The sequence below is a fragment of the Natrix helvetica genome, assembly GCF_964273705.1.
Source record: "Natrix helvetica genome assembly, chromosome: 2".
Lineage (NCBI taxonomy): Eukaryota > Metazoa > Chordata > Lepidosauria > Squamata > Natricidae > Natrix > Natrix helvetica.
This window is the reverse complement of record NC_138552.1, coordinates 75,188,746-75,206,383: the sequence shown is the minus strand read 5'-3', so window position 1 is coordinate 75,206,383 and position 17,638 is coordinate 75,188,746. Positions and strand designations below refer to the sequence as shown.

The 17,638-nt window shown below is 37.7% G+C and overlaps 1 protein-coding gene across 6 annotated transcripts in view; it reads right to left on the bottom strand.

Moving 5' to 3' along the window:
- Positions 1-17,638, bottom strand: part of SMARCA2 (SWI/SNF related BAF chromatin remodeling complex subunit ATPase 2) — a 120,588-nt gene that overhangs the window by 41,829 nt on the left and 61,121 nt on the right. For 5 of the 6 annotated variants that reach the window (XR_014174438.1, XM_081942061.1, XM_081942062.1 and 2 more), the window contains exons 12-22: positions 16,917-17,047; positions 16,251-16,311; positions 13,386-13,486; positions 13,097-13,244; positions 10,302-10,465; positions 7,740-7,806; positions 6,946-7,056; positions 3,227-3,469; positions 2,232-2,345; positions 1,027-1,134; positions 279-365 (exon numbers count right to left, since the gene is read on the bottom strand). Coding sequence is in view for 5 of the 6 variants with exons in the window: in XM_081942061.1 (XP_081798187.1) it covers positions 279-365; positions 1,027-1,134; positions 2,232-2,345; positions 3,227-3,469; positions 6,946-7,056; positions 7,740-7,806; positions 10,302-10,465; positions 13,097-13,244; positions 13,386-13,486; positions 16,251-16,311; positions 16,917-17,047 (1,335 nt within the window). In the remaining variant the exon portion in view is untranslated. Of the gene's footprint in view, positions 1-278; positions 366-1,026; positions 1,135-2,231; positions 2,346-3,226; positions 3,470-6,945; positions 7,057-7,739; positions 7,807-9,654; positions 10,260-10,301; positions 10,466-13,096; positions 13,245-13,385; positions 13,487-16,250; positions 16,312-16,916; positions 17,048-17,638 lie in introns of those variants that run through there. The other variant, XM_081942064.1, reaches the window with a different exon arrangement.

Here is a 17,638-nt window from a genome sequence, read left to right as displayed (position 1 = left end):
TATTTTCATAGTAGTGTGATTTTAAAAAGGTGTAAAATATTTCATGTCAGTCAGGATGACAAAACTCTCTTGACTATATGAAAAAGTCAGTCATTTGATGATAGGCAGGTAATTTAATTACTCATCATCAAAAACAAACTTTCTGATGTCAAGTAATTCAGAAATTCCAACATTTAGTTGATCTATGTTGAAACTGTTATCAAAAGATCTCACTGAAAGAATAGAAAAATGAAGGGAGAATAACAACTTTCTAGAATGAAATGATAAGATTAATTTACCTCAATATGTTGGAACATATATGGGTGATTGCATATTTTTCTCAGCTGCATGATGGTATTCATGAGTGTTTTGGCTCCACCTTTTCCCTGAGGAAGTGACACAAAGGTAGTTATGAATTAATAAAATCTGAAAAACCATTGTTCACTTAATATATAACATATTTACCATATTACTATATTCACAGTATAGTATATGCTTATTCTAATGTATTACCTAGAGCCTTTGAAAGAGGTGCTTTGTAACAAAATTTTAGTAATGGAACACTCAACATAATTCTGTGACATTCCCAAATTGGTGAATTTTACAGATGCTGTATTTGTGACAGCAGCAGTCCGCTGCTTTTAATGACTCTTTTAAAGCAGCTTTGTCTTCATCCAAAATCCCATGGCTGTTTTGGAATACATTCTAAAATGTATTTTTCAGACACTACTTAGGCTTGGCATTTTTTAATTCAAATTCTAAAGTACCTTTAGTAACTCATCTATTCACAGTGCTGATTGCCCTCAGTTTAAAGCATTACAGATTCCCTCCATTTCTGTGTTTAATCCACCATTTGTTTGCAACAATTTAGGTCTCATATATAATGAATTCTACCTTTTATTTTAGTAAGGTTTTTTTTTTGCTAGTTATACTCAAGAAGGCTCAAATCATTTATTTGTTAGAATTACTGTTTTTTGTATAGGGGAGTTTTGTTCTAGAAAAGACGAGTCTTTTCTAGAACAAAAGACATGCCAAGAGTCTTCTCACCTTCTTGTCTTTCTCTGAGCCATCAGTAAGAAGGATTCCCTTGGCTTGCATGTGGCGATACAGAATCTTCTGCAGGGCTGACATATCACACTTTATCACGTATTCAACCTTGTAAAAAAAAGACAATAAATATTAAAGAATGCAACTTTTTCAAAACTTTTTAATAAATTTAAAAATGTATTCAAACAGGCGTGTAAAACTCGCATTGTCGCGGTATTGTCAAGTGACACATCGTGACTTTTTCCCCTTTGCCAAACCAGGGGTGGGAGTGGCCAATGTGTAACGCATCTGGCCCGTGAGTTTGACAGCCCTGTATTAAAATCTCTGCGCTATTTAATATAAAAAATTAAGGATTAAGTAAGGATTTACAAAACAACCTATTCAAAGTTATAAATAAGAATGCTAGCAAAACTAGATCATGCTGGTTCTCAACAACTGACTTCAGGGGGAGGGGGGGAATAATACAGAAAAGCTTAATTCTCTTGCTACATCACAAACATATCTCTTGATCTATCCTACCTGTTTTGCTCTTATTTATTCCAAAGGTTAATTATTTATATTTTATTAAAAATGTATATTATTTTCTATATAGTCAATGGAATAGTGATTGCTGATGTTGGGAAGATTGAGATTATTATAATCAATAGTACTATGTTATGGATCACAGCTAAAAGGGCGGCAGGAAAGTTTGATAGAAAATGTGTAATAATACACTAAAGACATACATAATCACATGCACACGAAGGCACTGACATGATAAATTGAACTAGCAAAGAACTCAAAAATAGTCCTCCTTTAATGACAGGAATTGGGACCACGAATTCCATCACCAATAGCAGAACAGTAAAATAATTGCCATGTGATCCTTAGGAGTGACATCACATTGATTTTGCTGCAACTTTTGAGGACCCGCTTTAAGTCCCCTCATTCAGCAGCCTCATAAATTCAAATGGTGACTGAACAAGTTGTTGTTGTTAACCAAGGAACCATCTATATTGTTTTTAAATGGATGGATATAGCTCTAAATTATTTCCTATTTTATATTACTGATATTACTTATAGTTAGATAAAGCAAGATATACAACCAAACTCAATCTTCTGAAATTTCAGGCAGAGTGGAATAAGTTGTGACAGAGGTATTTTGCATCATATGGCACCTGGCTTTATTACTATAGATAATTCAACAGAGCTTCCCCTTAACAAACCTTTTCTGGTAACTGAGATTCAACCTCTTTCTTCAACCTTCTTAACAAGAAAGGTCTTAGCACTTTATGGAGACGTCGAATAATCAGAATAGTTTCCTCCTCATTTAAATCCACCTAAATGAAAAGATTAAGAAGAGGAAAGAGAAAAAAAGCACTTTAAAAACAGCACTTACATATTTCATTATTTGCAATAGTACAACAAAATCAACTGTAACCATTGCAACCAATTCTACGTGGGACAAACATCACGTCAATTAAAAACCAGGATCCACAAATACCGGCTGGCAGTCAAATGCCACGATCCCCAAATCCTTAATCTCTATCCACACCGACACCAAACAACACAGTTCGATTGGAGCAACACAAAAATCGTCAGCCACACTACCACCCATCATGCTCATGAGTTCATCGAAGCCTGGCACTTCACACGCAATTCCATCAACAGACACATTGACCTACAACCAGCCTATGAACTCCTCAGAATCCAAATCAATTGCACAGCCAACCAGAGACAGCCTCGACCGTCAAACAACCCATGCAAGCCCCGCCCCTCCCAAACAGCATTTGATCTCCCAATGATCCTCACATGATGTAGCTTCCCCATCACAAGACTCTCACTGATGACACACGGCTGACCAATCACAAAACCCATTACAAGATCCACACTTGACTCACCCACATCAAAGCCCTTATAAACAGAAGAACACTGACATCCCCTAAACTCTGCTGAAGATGTGACCTAGCCTGGTAAAGCAACATTCGGAAACCAACCCACAAGTTCAGAGAATAAACCGTCACCCCCCCCACCCTCATATTTCATTATTTTTCAATGCAATGAACTCTTTAAGCCTTCTCATATACTAATACAATTTAGAAGATTACGAGTGCATTAATTTAAAAAGTTCCCTGTGTCAATATATACCAGTTGCTATAAAATAGACTGTCCATTTAATATAACGTGTTACTATAGCATTTTTAAATAAATTGCCCAGTACCCTTTCTCCAGTCATGGCAAAAGGAGCATTGAACCATTGTTCAAAAGTGCTGCAACTCTTGAAAATTGTTGGGAGGAGAAAATTAAGGAGAGCCCAGAGTTCAGGTAATTTGTTCTGCAATGGCGTTCCAGTCAAGAGAATCCTTCTTGGTGCCACATAATGAGTATTTAGCACCTGAGTCAGCTTACAGTGATGGTTCTTCATTCGATGACCTTCATCTACAATCATGTATTTCCACCGAATCTATGGACATACAGAAATAATTGGTAGGAAACTATATTGAGGTTCTAACCTATGAAATCATTACGATTGAATACAGCTGAAGCCTTCAAAACTCACACTTCATTTCAAAGTATGCCATAATTAGTACATATTTTGCACAATATTAACAATCAGCCACTAAAATTGGAGTACATCAAGTGTACCACATAATATACGTCATAATGTCCACCTTCAAAGGGCATATTGGATTAATATAATCCTATATAATAGACAATAGTCAATAAAATGTAAACTGAATTGTATAATTTCATTTTATGCGTATATTTGTAAATTTCTAGGCTGTCCAACTCGAACTATGAGAGGTTTCACAAAGTTAAAAGAACAAAAGCTCCATTAAAAATGAGCAACATCCATAAAAATAACGAATCAAGGGAACAAGAATCTTAGTTACAGCTCATAGGAGCCTATCCAACCATCCTAAACCAGGTTGACCCTTAAGGATTAAATCCTTTAACTAAAGCCTGAGGAAAAAAAAACAGGTTCTAAAGAATGCTCGGATACAAATTTGTAAGGGGATGCTATTCCACAGGGATATGTGCAGTAATATAAACTCATAATGAAAGAAAGTAAAAATACTGGCTTCGGAATCCTTAATTAAACATTTTTATATAAGCACAAAATGCAGTTCATGTCTCAAAGAAAATTCCAGAAGGTGAATTGATACAATTTAATGCATTCAACTATATACCATATTTTTCGGAAGACACACCTTTTCCCCTTAAAAGAGGGTGAAAATTTAGGTGCGTCTTATACACATGTAGCCCCGCCCAACCACCGACCACTCTTTGGCCTCTGCCTCCCAGCAATTTACCTCTTTGCAGCAAACGGAGGGGCTCTGGTGACCCTCCTCCTTTCTCCCTCTCCTTCTTCTCTCGTGTGAGGGGGAGGGATGACACAGAAAGGCCAGGGGATTGTGAGAGGGGGAGGAAGGTCACTTGAAGGGAGCCTCCACCATGGCTGATGATTGTTCCTCAGCAGAGAGAGAGAGAGAGAGAGAGAGAGAGAGAGAGAGAGAGAGAAGGGAGACAGAGGGAGAAAGAGAGAGAGAGAAAGGGAGAGTTGGGGAGAGGGAGGGAGAGATAGGAGGGAGAAAGATGGGGAGAGAAATGAGAGAGTGGGAGGAAAGGAGATAGGGAAAAAGAGAGAAATGGAGGAAGGGAGAAAGAGATGAGAGGGAGGGAGGGAGAGATGGGAGAGGAAGAATGAGAGAGATGGAGGAGAGGGAGAGACAGATAAAGAGATTAGGGAAGGAGGGAGAGGGAGATAGAGAGGGAGAAAGAGAGGGAGAAAGAGAGAAGGGCAGAGGGAGAAATGTGTGTATGTGTGTGTGTATTTCCCATAGAAAAGAAAACAGCCACAAAACCTGGGAAGCCGTGACTAGGGGGGAGTCAAGTGACTCGGTGGGAGTGAGTAACATCGAGTTGGCCATGCCCACTCAGGTTTTGTGGCTCCCGGTGTTTTGTTTTCTCTGGGAAACAGGCCCAAGTGGCTCTTTGAGTGTTTAAGATTGCAGACCCCTGGCTTAAGACCATTGGAAAACACATATTTTCGATGGTCTTAGGAACCGAGACACTGGTTCCTATGGTTGGGGGTCACCACAACATGAGGAACTGTATTAAAGGGTTGCGGCATTGGGAAGGTTGAGAACCACTGCTATAGGATGTTCAAATTATTAGATATTTTTAAAGATTACTTTATTATTCTAGACAACTTAACAAAATGAAGAAGCTTTTAAAACAAATGCTTGATCTGAAGCTAATGTATTTTCTTTTAAACAGCAAAGAATAATGTATACTTCCAGAAAGCCACATCAATTTTAACAGCATCTGTACAAGTATAGTCTGAAATGTAACACCACAAACACTGTATATCTACTGTGTTGTTTGCTGTTTGTTGCAAGGAGGAAAATTGCTGGGAGGCAGAGGCAGATTTGCTTTCCTCCCCAAAAGCTAGGTGCGTCTTATACTTCAAAGCGTCTTATACTCTGAAAAATACAGTAATAAGTATCAACCCAGTAAACTGGAACTGGAACAGCAGGCTGAAACTTGGCCCATTTATTCTTACTATCACTTCACAAGGGGAGAGGAACAATGTAAGGAAGTGAGAAACAGAATCAATGAATGGATGAAACCATACCCCTTAATATTTTACTGAGAAATCTTGAAAATGGTTATCAGGCGCTTTAAGTGTCCAGTAACATACATATTTAATTCGAGACAATCTTTTTAGCCCTCCCTTTATCTGCACTACCATCTTCCACAGTAAATTTGACTGACTGAACAGGCAAGAAAATGTTTTTTAAAACTGATTTGAGGGGATTGGGAGCCTCTCAATTTTCTCCCCATTGCAAATGTATGAAGAGAAGGAAGTGCAAAGAGAGGATTATGGGTAGCCCTTTACTTACGACCACAACTGAGCCCAAAATTTCTGTTGCTAAGCGAAATAGTTATTAAGTGAATTTTGCTTCATTTTATGACTTTTCTTGCTAGACTTGTTAAATGAATCACTGCAGTCGTTAGGTGAGTAACATGGTTATTAAATGAAGCTGCCTTCCCCATTGACTTTGCTTGTCAGAAGGTCGCCAAAGGCAATCACATGATCCTGGGACATTAAAACTGTCGTAAATATTAACCACTTCCCAAGCATTCAAATTCTGATCATGTGACCATGAGGATGTAGCAATCATCGTAAGCGTGAAAAATGGTCATAAGTCACTTTTTTCTGTGATGTCGTATCTTTTCACTAAATGAACTTTTGTACGTTGAGAAATATCTGTATTTGTGGGGTGCACTGATAGTGAAGAGAGATGTGACCAATTACAGTGAATTCCATTATTTAATTACCTTTACTTTAACAAAATAATTCTGGGAAATACTGAAGTAATTTCCAAAGGACTCCCATGTTTTAGTGTCTATTCTGTTACCGTGTCTTAATGCATAAATGAAATCAACGGTATAAATTTCAATCTGGTCTCTGTTATCTTTGCACATCTGGAAAACATTAACAAAGCCTGATTCTCTTTTCCCCCCTTTTACTCTATTCATCTCCGCTCAGAAACAAAGAACTGGAGAAGAGCTGCAGATAAAAATGGAATAGCAGGGTTCCCAGGTAAATGGGATTCAGTAGAGGGATGAGGAGGTGGCTATTCTGCTTGACAAAGAGCGACGATGTGGAATTTATGGGATCCACAGGTAGCAAAATCTTTTCCCTCACCAGCAATCCTGAAAGGACTCAGCAGGAATAGAGACAGTGAATGGGATGGGAAAAGGCAAAAGCAATTCAGAAAAACACAGAACTTTTAAAGACAATAGCGATTATGGATATTGTACCTGGACCCTTCAGGGTTGGTATAATTCTTGCTAACTGAGAGTGGAGGAAGCCAAGAAAAGAAAAAGAAAAAAGCTAGCCATCAGGAAAACCCCCAAATATAATAGTACCTTAGCAAGAATGTGTTTGTCCTTTATGATGTATTCATATGTAGTCAAAAGAACGTTAAATTTCCCGCTACGTAGCTGAGGTACAAGCGATCGGCGCATAGCAGGTGTACCCTGAAAAAAAGGAAAAGAAAAAAATGCATCAAGGTGTTATTCACTAAAAAAGGATAGTTGTGAGGTGGATTTTAAAGAAGGGCAGCAGAGGGTTCCTAATATATTATTAATATTTCCAGTCCATTCAAGAGGAAGCCAAAGACAAAAAAAAACGTGGATTGAATCTTTACAAATGTATTCAATATGTCTGCTGTAAGGTGGAAAAACTAAGTTCCTCCTGTCTTTCGTTGACAGAACCCTTCAATGAATCTTTTCATCAGCAAATGATACCCCGTTGATAAACAGCAACTGAGAAAGCATTGCTCAGATAGCAGTCTTATGCTGCAGTCAGTCTCATGCCTGTCTCTCCAGCCTGTTTTATAACACCAATTGTAACTAAAGTACTCTGCTGTGGACTAATTCATGATAGATAGATTGCCATGCTACAATCTGGTATCTACATTATTTATATTTAAAAATATATATATACTAATGTGTTGTAATTATGATCATGATTACTTCGAACAGAGCATATTGGAATCAGTATTTGCAATTTCCTTATACATTTCAATTCCTGAAAGTACTTGTGAGATGTTACAAATCAGGGGACAGAGTTCTATAGAACAGCCATACTTCACAAGTGAATAAAATTGCTCAGTGAATCTGAAGTTACTTTTTTACATTCATATATAAAATATCCAAACCTTGTAAGAAATTTTCACCACGGAAGGGGCCCATTTGTCAAATTCGTATGTCCAGTTGGATAAAGTCCTATATAAAAGATGAAGATTGCAAAGTATATTAAAGCTGCATCAAACATAAAATTCTGCAACCTGATTTTTAATCTCCACAATGCAAGATGTTTTAACAAAATGAAACCTGTTGCAGCTCCTCACTGTAACAGTAGATTGCTCTCTCATCATGTCAAAAGTGCTGCCTGGGATTTCAGATCAGAATTTGACCATGTTTTTAAAAAATTATTACATGCATACATAAACCTGTCTAGTCGGTATCCAACAAACTGATTTTTAGTGGATTTTATGAATTTCAACTTCACTTTTAAGGACCTATTCACAAAACTGAAAGAAACAATGACATAACATATATTAGTATTGTATTTTTACACTGAGATCCTTGCTTCCCAGTTCTCTTTAAAAGGCAGAAACCCCAACTCACACATACAGAAAATGTGCATTGATCCTATATAGCAGTGATGGCGAACCTTTTTTGGCTGCCATGCCAAAAGCAGGGGGAGCACGGGGTGTGTGTGTCATGTGTCGGCGTGACACACCCATAATGCTATGTGCACGCCCCCCGAAGTGCACATGCGTGCGACCAGCGACCCCACCCCCCGCTTTTGCTACAGCCTTTTCTCCCTCCCCAGGCTCCAGAGGCTTTCTAGGAGCCTGGGGAGGACGAAAACAGCTTCCCCCCTCCCCCGCAGGCCTCAGGAGCTTCCCTCCAGAGGGCAAAAAACGGACCTACGGGGAACCCGGAAGTTCGGGAATGGTGACTTCTGGTTTGTCCGTGGGGCCGATTTTCGACCTCTGGAGCCTTCAGGAGGCTTCCCTAGAGGCTCCAGAGGGTGAAAAACGGCCCTACGAGCAAATCGGAAGTGACTTCCAGGTTCCCTGTAGATCTGTTCTTCGCCCTCCGGAGCCTTCAGCAAAGCCTCCTGAAGGCGAAAAACAGTCCTAGGAGCAAACCAGAAGTCCGTTCTTGAACTTCCGGTTTGCCCGTAGGGCCAGTTTTTCGTGCTCGGGAGGCTTCCCTGAAGCAAAAAGGGCAAAAAATGTCCTCAAAAGAAGGCTGAAGTCAGCTGGCCAGCGCACACATGCACGCTGGCCAGCGCACACATGCACGCTGGCCAGCGCACACATGCACGCTGGCCAGCTGACTGGGCAACGCTTCGCATGCCCTGACAAATGGCTCTGCGTGCCACCTGTGGCACGCGTGCCATAGGTTCGCTATCACAGTTACATACTCAACATACGAGTAAAGCAAATTGGATGAACTGGGTATCTTAATACATATACTAACACTCCCAGCAGCATTCCTATGTGCATGGAATAGATCAGCACATATTTAATGCAAAGCTCAAAAGTATTTTGACGAATGAAGACATTTGAAAATGTATTAGGTTAAAAAAAAAAACCAGAGTCAGGCCTAGGGAAGAAATTTTTATTTTACCTTTCTTGATATTCTTATTTCTTTATTTCAAAGACAGATAATCTGCAATTCTACTGCTTTCTCTCTACCAATGGATATATGAAATGTAACCCTAACTGTTCAATAATATAATTGCTGCAGCCTCAATAAACCATAATATGGTTCACTGACAAGTTTACTCTGATGCAGAATCTGAGCTGATACGTTTGATTTGGGAGGCAGGGAAGGATATAAAACAAAACCTGCAGACATATTGCAGCATGTGTAAAACAGATATCTGATTGATTTTAATTAAAATCACCATACTTAACAAGAATATTTTGAAAGTTAACTGCAGGAAAAGATAACCAAGCAAAATGGGGTTTCTGTCAAAACCTATTTCATACTAACACTGGATTAACCGCAAAGATGGATTAGTTAAGGAAGAAAAACAATAATCACCACAATTACCAAATGAGCAGCATTGCAATTCCACAATTCTCATTCAGCCTAAGTTAACTGGGAATTTGTAGAGTTGGAGTTCCAGCACATCCAAAAATTGTGGCTGGTGGAAGCCGAAAAATTTAAGCAATTCTCCAGAAGAATATGAGGATCCTCAAAGAAGGACATTTTGGAATCTAAAAGGGCATCCTATGCAGCCAATCTCAGGTAAGAAATATATTTTCCATTTTGTGAATCACAATAGGGGCTAGCTAGGGTGACTAAAAGATGCAGTAAATTTCAACTGCTCTAAGCCATCTGTCCCAAAGGTGCTTTTTCAGGAGGCAACTGGACTTCCTTGTTTTTATTTTGAAGACGTTTTGCTTCTCATCCAATAAGCTTCTTCAGCTCTTACAGGATAGTGGGGAATGGAAGGATTTATATTCCTTGCAGACAGCTGGTCATTTGCATCCTTTTATACCTCTAAGCCATCTGGTTTCCAATCTCACAGAATCCATATGTAAGGAAGGAAAGACAATCAAAGATTAAATCGGTAACATGCAGGCAGCATATACCTGGTGTGCTTTATCTGGTCATTAAAGGTAAAGAAAAAAAAGTACATGTTGTTAATGAACCAATCACAGGAAAATATCATTAGGAAGAATCTGCCTACTTACGAGAGGGGAACAATGATGAGATAGGGTCCATTAAGCCTTTTGTGATCCATCAGGTAAGTGATGAGCGCTATCGTCTGTATGGTCTTTCCTAGCCCCATTTCATCAGCTAAAATTCCATTCAAATTGTTATTATACAAGGAAACCATCCATTCCAAGCCCTGGACCTGAAATACAATAAAATCCCCTCGGTTATCCATAAGAGTTATATTTTCTTATTTTAACATCTCTGCTTTGGAATCGAGTGCCTTGGTGCTGACCTTAAGTAGCATAATGATAAAGAAAAGATCAAAAATCTCCCATACAAGAATAACTGCTGCTATATATTTCAAGTATAGTAGTAGTGATATTCTTTTGCTCTGAAAACCAATCTCTGTTTTAGGCAGTGTTAAATATTAATACTGCTCATATTGTGACATAGTTCAAGTTTTTAGCAATCAGTACAGGCTTCAAATTTATATTTTCACGGTGCTATAGATCTATTTGATAGCATTTAGAGCCATAAAGTACATTTCCTAATCACCAACTTGCACATTACAATGAAACTGTCCTGAGTATTGTTTGAAAATAAATTATGAATGATAAATTGATTCAATATTGCTGTGGTGCAATAACACACAGTTAATTTAACATTTAACTGGTAGAAGTAGTCAGTAAAACACTGCAGCTAAATGAAGTGGATTTAAAAAAATTACTATGTCCAATGCAAAGTCAGACTTCAGAAAATAGGTCCTCTCATACTTCCCTTCCCTAGTTTGATTTTCCATTCATGTTTCCCAGAAGAGCTAAGCAATTTTCAAACCAAGAGCTGCACTTGGTATTTTGAATAATGTGCTAGAAGCTGCCCTCCAAAAGGGGGACAAATAATAATAATAATAATAATAATAATAATAATAATAATAATAATAATAATAATAATAATAATTATTATTATTCTGACTCTACAAAAAAACCACCCTACTTGGAACAACTTATACAAACTCCGACGTTACCTTAACAGTTCCTAGGTCCTTGGTTAGGACTCGAGCTGTTGAGTTTCCAACCAGCCCCAAAGGCTGTGAATCTCACCAAAGATTAACCAAATAATAATAATAATAATAATAATAATAATAATAATAATAATAATAATAATAATAATAATAATAATAATAATATCATCCAGGTCATTGGTAGATAAAAATAACACTTCCAGTCTGAACACTAGATAATGAGATAACATTAAAAAAAACCAAATATGATTTATTATCTATTTGATTAATTTACATTTAATGAAAATTAACTGAAATACTGTACGTGTAATCATACCTCATGCATTTCATAATTTTTCTCACCCATCTGACTAAAAAATACCATTTTTGGAAGAGCTCCATCAAGTAGTTCTAAGGCTGCCTAGGAGCCTGTGGATTTAGGTAGTGCACTTTTTACATAGCCTATCTGTCTATTTTATTGTTTAGATTCAATTCCGATTTTGACTGTACATCACAATCTGAAGGTTTGTGCTAAACTTTATATCTCTGAAAACACAGCAAAATGTAGTTGGAGCAATTTAGCAACTGGGACCAAAGTGAATGTGAAGAGAATGCCATCATGCAATTATATAGTATGTTGCCAGTTCAATCCCTGAAAATCCCAGACAACAGTTTTATATTCAGTCTTGATAATAGCAGTCTAATGGAGCATTGCCTTTGCTTGGTAAATATCTGAATTCCGTTATTTTTGATATAACAGTTATGACAGATAGAGCAACTGTAGTGCCCAATCTGCAGTAATGCTATTCACTGGCTTTATTAACCACTGCTACAATAATAGGTGAAAACTATTTTTTTTTACATGTAATTAGCTAAACAAAAGATTAGCATTGGTATCAATGTAAAATGTTTGTTTACAAGAACAGACTTAGGAAACTGGAGGAAAAGCTGGACAATTGAATAAAGATTTCCCAGCCCACAGAAGGAGAGGAGGCGTTGAAAGCACTTCAGAAGGGACCCTCTAGTTTTCCAGAGAGTAAAAGAAAAGGATGGAAGAAATATTTTCAGATTTGCAAGATTCTATTAATTCAACCTTACAATAGAATATGAAATCATGGCTATGCTTCTTGTATAGCAATAGCACTTAGACTTATATAGTGCTTTACAGCTCTCTCTAAGTGGTTTATAGAGTCAGCATATTGCCCTCAACAATTTAGGTCCTCATTTTATCCACCTCAGAAGGATGGAAGGCTGTACCTGCACCAAATCAAAGACTGTGGATATCCAAGAAAGAGGAACTGGGATAAGCTTGAACCTGGTCCATAACATACTTGGCATGATACCTGGGTTGAAATTTGCATGATATATATATTGATATACACAATGATTTTTCGCATGCTACTAGTCCGGAAGTATGAATTCATACAACCATCACTACAAGAATAATGGGCACTGAAGCTCTTACCAGCTTTTCAAGGAACTGTCAAAGGCTATATGTTTTCAACCCTGTTCTAGTTTCTAAACCTTGATAAATAAAGGAAGTCTTACTAGCAATCGAAGTTGAAACCTATGTGGACAATTCAGTGGAAAAAGGGCCAGAATCTGGTATGCTTCAAAATATGGACCAGACAATGGACAAAGGAAGGTATGCTTTTTATTGTATGTCTTAAAATAATCAAAGGTAGAATTCAAGAATCATCCCATATCTAAACAGAATGATTTGGAAAATCTGAAATAGTCCAGCTTTTTTAAAGGAGACCAATTATAGTAGAGTTTAAGGATCCCTGGCATGAAGCTCCTGTAGGGGCAATTTCCAGCTAGTATGCTTGCCTGGTAATGTTTCAGGGTGCCGTTGATAAGAAGTGAGGACTGCTTATCCACTCTCTCAGCGATTGCGTGAGCCACTGTATAGTAAGACTGAGATCCCCTTTCACTGTACTGCATGCTGTACTCGTCATCCACATCTTGTTTCGCTGTCCTATAAAGCAAGGAATGGTTTGTTTTTAATCTCGCATTGATGACTTGTTTGCCACTTTATTTCTTAAAACGTGCAGAAATCCGATCTAGAAAGGGGAGGGTGCCAAATGTTTTGCTGTCTCTGCTCTCCCAAATTACTCACTCAATGATTTGTTTAGCGTCTTTTTCTGAAACATCTTCAGCGTTAGGATCCAGATGTATCTTTTCATCTATTTCTTGTCTACTTGATTCATCTTCATCTTCCTGCAGGGGGAAAAAAAACCCAACAACTCTTGAAGTCAATCCCACATGAAACGCTTATCAGCAAGAACTCCAAAGGCCGGCTAAAATTTTCCATTATGTTTTGCTTCCCTCCCCAATTTCCTCTCCCTCGTAAAACAAAAAACTGCCCCACTGAGATTTATAGAGAAGTAGCTTTTGTTAGTTAAAGGAGTTTAGCCTGATTATAGGAACTTGGTTTTATAATTTTGCAATAGAATAAATAAATTTGCAACATATAATTTCTGATGCTTTTAAAATAACCAGTGGAGGTGATTTTGTGGGATTGTTTTTAAAAAAAAATATTTTGGCTTTATTATTTTTATTAATAACGTAAAGTGGCAAACATATTTAATACTCTTTCCTCCTCCTATTGGAAAAACAATTTGCCTGTGAAGTAGATTGGGCTGAGAGAGAGATTGACAGGCCCAAAGTCACCCAGCCAGTTTTCATGCTAAAGGCAAGGACTAGAACTCAGAACTAGTCCAAGTCACTGTGTATGACACCAGCAGAATATCTGACATGTTTTCCATGTGTGGTATTTCTCACTCAGTTTTTCTACTAGAGATACCTCAGGTGACTTAAATATTTTCTACTTTTAACCATAATTGGGAAGAATTCAGAGCTTACTCCCTAAAATAAATTATTCTGCTGGGTCAAAACCTCTATAATGGAAAGGAAGGATTAGCAAATATAAGACTGGGACCTTGAGATCCCAAAGCAAAAGCGGGAAAAAAAGGTACAGTAAATAAATCTTACAGATTTAATAAAAACTCCAAGCACTTTCCCTTGTGTTACTCTATAGCAATGCCTATCTACTTTCCTAGCTATTACTGGCAGTAGTTTTAATGACAGTTTTAAAAATGACTGAATACATCCTTGGCTGCTAACATCACAAAACAAAAACAAAAAAGTCTCCCCAATCCTCCCTCACACACTACCTTTCCTCTTCTAAACCGTTTAATGAGAAACTGATTAAAATATAATAACTTTCAGACAAGCTATATGAAGGAAAAAATATCCAAGAAGACTTATTACCAATTATATTAAAAATTAACAATCTACATCAATTTTGACGAACTGCAATATCTTTAAAACTAAAGCCCCATTACTTACTGTGATTAACAACCATCAGTAATCAAAAAGAAATCTGGCATCCTTCATTGCTTAAAGATTTATAACTAGCTATTTTTCCAGTTAGTTAATTAGGTTATGGTACTGTAATTTACGACCCAATTGAAACATTTTATTTAGACAAGAAAAGTCACACAAATTAGTATTATTATGGCTTATTATTGTTATGGTACAAAGAAACTGGGAGACTGCATAATACACGGTGGATTTTATTTTAATTAGGTTCTTTGTTTCTTTATTTATTGGGATTTCTATTCCTGCTCTAAATTATACAACCTTGTGGCAAATTAAAACAGTAAAGTAAAATAATATATAACAGTAAATAATAAAATAAATAAACCTGATCATTCATCAAACCAAAGAAACAATATGATGCCTAAATAAACTGACTATGGACACCATCCACCTGGATAACTTCCAACTACTAAATTCCCTATGGAACAGCTGCTTTCCAGAAGAATTGTGTTTGTTTGTGATAGTGACGAATATCTATAGCTTGTGTTTAGGATAAGGGTGGAGGTTCGTTCTCTGAGCTTGTGGATTGGTTTCTGAACATTTCGTTACTAGGCTAGATAACATCTTCAGCAGAATTGAGGGGATGTCAATGTCGGTGGTTTTTTTTTTTGCTTTTAAGGGCTTTGTGTGGTCACAAGATCTACTGACTACATGAAGTTCTTATAAGCAGAAGAACACCTACACTAGCCTGGTAATGAACCAACCCACAAGCTCAGAGAATGAATCTCTACCCTCAATTGTGTTTGTGCTGTTTAGCCTCAGTAGGCAGATTGTGTAAGCTGGAGTTCATGACTAAGAAACATTTCCCTTGGGCCCTCCATCCTCAACCTCACAGATATTGGGGATAGATAACCAGGATGAAGTAATGCAATGAGTTGTACCTGAAGCTACCTTAGAATATTACTCCGTAGCTACCGCTTATACAAAACACAGCTGCCACACCACATCACACTGGATGGCTCTATCTGGAAAAAGTAGTATTGAAGATACCTTGGATCCAGGCCAATGAAGAACTGCAAAGATCAGCACTCTGAATGGTACCCTGAAGCCCTCTGGCAACCAAGAGAGCGGCCACTATCGATGAAGTTAGATGAACATGCTCTCATCCCTCAGCATGAAGGCAGCTGAGTTTTCTACCAATTGTAGCTTTGTAATGGTTTGCAAAGGTAACCCCACACACCATTGTGGTAGTCTAGTCGGGTATTTATCTCGCAGTATTAAAGAGTTGTACCTATAACTTCAATAGTTAAGATTTGTTTTTTTGCATGCTTATTTTTACTCTGTTACCCTGTTTCCCTGAAAATAAGACCTCCCTGAATAATAAGCCCAATCGGGCTTTTGAACACATGCACTAAAAGAAGCCCTCCCCTGAAAATAAGCCATCCCCCAAAATATTGCAAGACAGCAGCAGCTATGAGGTGACCACGCTCGCCACCTCCTGCACCTAAAAAATAACAAGACCTCCCCGAAAATAAGACCAAGTGCTTATTTCGGGGGTCAAAAGAAAATAAGACCCTGTCTTATTTTCAGGGAAACACGGTATATATAAAAAAATATTCTTCTAGATAAAGAGCTACATCAAGAAAGGGTGTTCACTTACGTCTTCTTCATATTCTGAGCCACTTTCATCTTCAGTGTCGGACCTGGGAGCAACTTCATAGCTGGCCAGGGAGAAGCAGGTGAAACAGTATGAGTAAGGGAACTCCTCCAAAATATCAACCCTTTAAAAATATTTCTAAGAAAAAAGTACTTCAGAGAAGTACAAAAATAATATTAAAGATATCAAAGCAATCAATGATGGGAGAAATCATTCATAGACTTCCAGAGGAAACAAATTGGCTCACAGTGCTAAAATTATTGCACCACTACAACTGGTCACAATGGGCACAGCTGACTTACATCCATCGTGTTCTGTTCAAAGATATGCTCAGAAGTTGACTTTGTCAGAAAAATGCACCCCTCCATAAGTAAACATTTAAGAAAGATCCATAGCAGCTTGTGCACTGAGAAATACATAGATTTTAATAAACATATAATAGTAAAGCTGCATATTAAAGCATGTTGCAGATAACAAAAGCTGCAACTTTTTGAGCAAACAGTGGCCAAACACAATACATAAAAAAACCCAACAAGGCTAATATGGATGGGGTTTAGAACCATTTACATATGTGTTAATTAAAATTAAAAAAATTGCAAATACTTAGGCTGCATGACTGTAATGAAAAAGTATTTGTGTTGCGTGTTAGGAGGTAAACCAATTACTTACCCTGGGTTCATTTCTAACCAAGCATCCAATTGACTTGCTTTCGGAGCTTCTGGTCCAAGAAGAACTTTGCCTGTTTCTGTATGAGTTACCTTGACCGGGAGATCACTCATCTGACTGCTCTCATCTATGAGCTAAATATTAAGGAGAAGCATATATTTGAATTTGCATAGAGAATAGGATTCTGTGAGACAGAGTGAAAATAGGTTCAAAGTTCTTAATATCCCACCATTTATTTTATTTAGACCCACGCTGAGAACCCAAAATTAGGAAGGATTTAAGAGGACAAAAATGTGCCTACTCAAAAAAGCCTTGGGATTTACTCCCTTTCAACCCAAACCCTGTATAATGTATGTTGTCATGTGATGCAACCTGACTGGGGGTACCCCGTGTGCAACCCTCAATCTTCATAAAGTACGTAGTTTGATGAGGGAGAAAGCATGCCAGGTCAGAGAGTAACATGGATAGATTAAAAAAATAAATAAACAGTTTATATTTTGGTGGAAATACTGTCATAACTTTAAATGTCTTCCATGCTCAATGATAAAAGAGATAGGTTTAATAGGGTAAGTGTAAAGGTTAGGACACTAAGAACTGCTTTGTTGCCTCATTGTGGAAGGGAGTGCTCCTGGAAGAGGTGAACAAAGAGCATCAGGACTGGATGCTAGGAGTTATACTCCCAATAGTATGAACTCAGTGTGAACTCATTCCAGCTCTTCAGATAA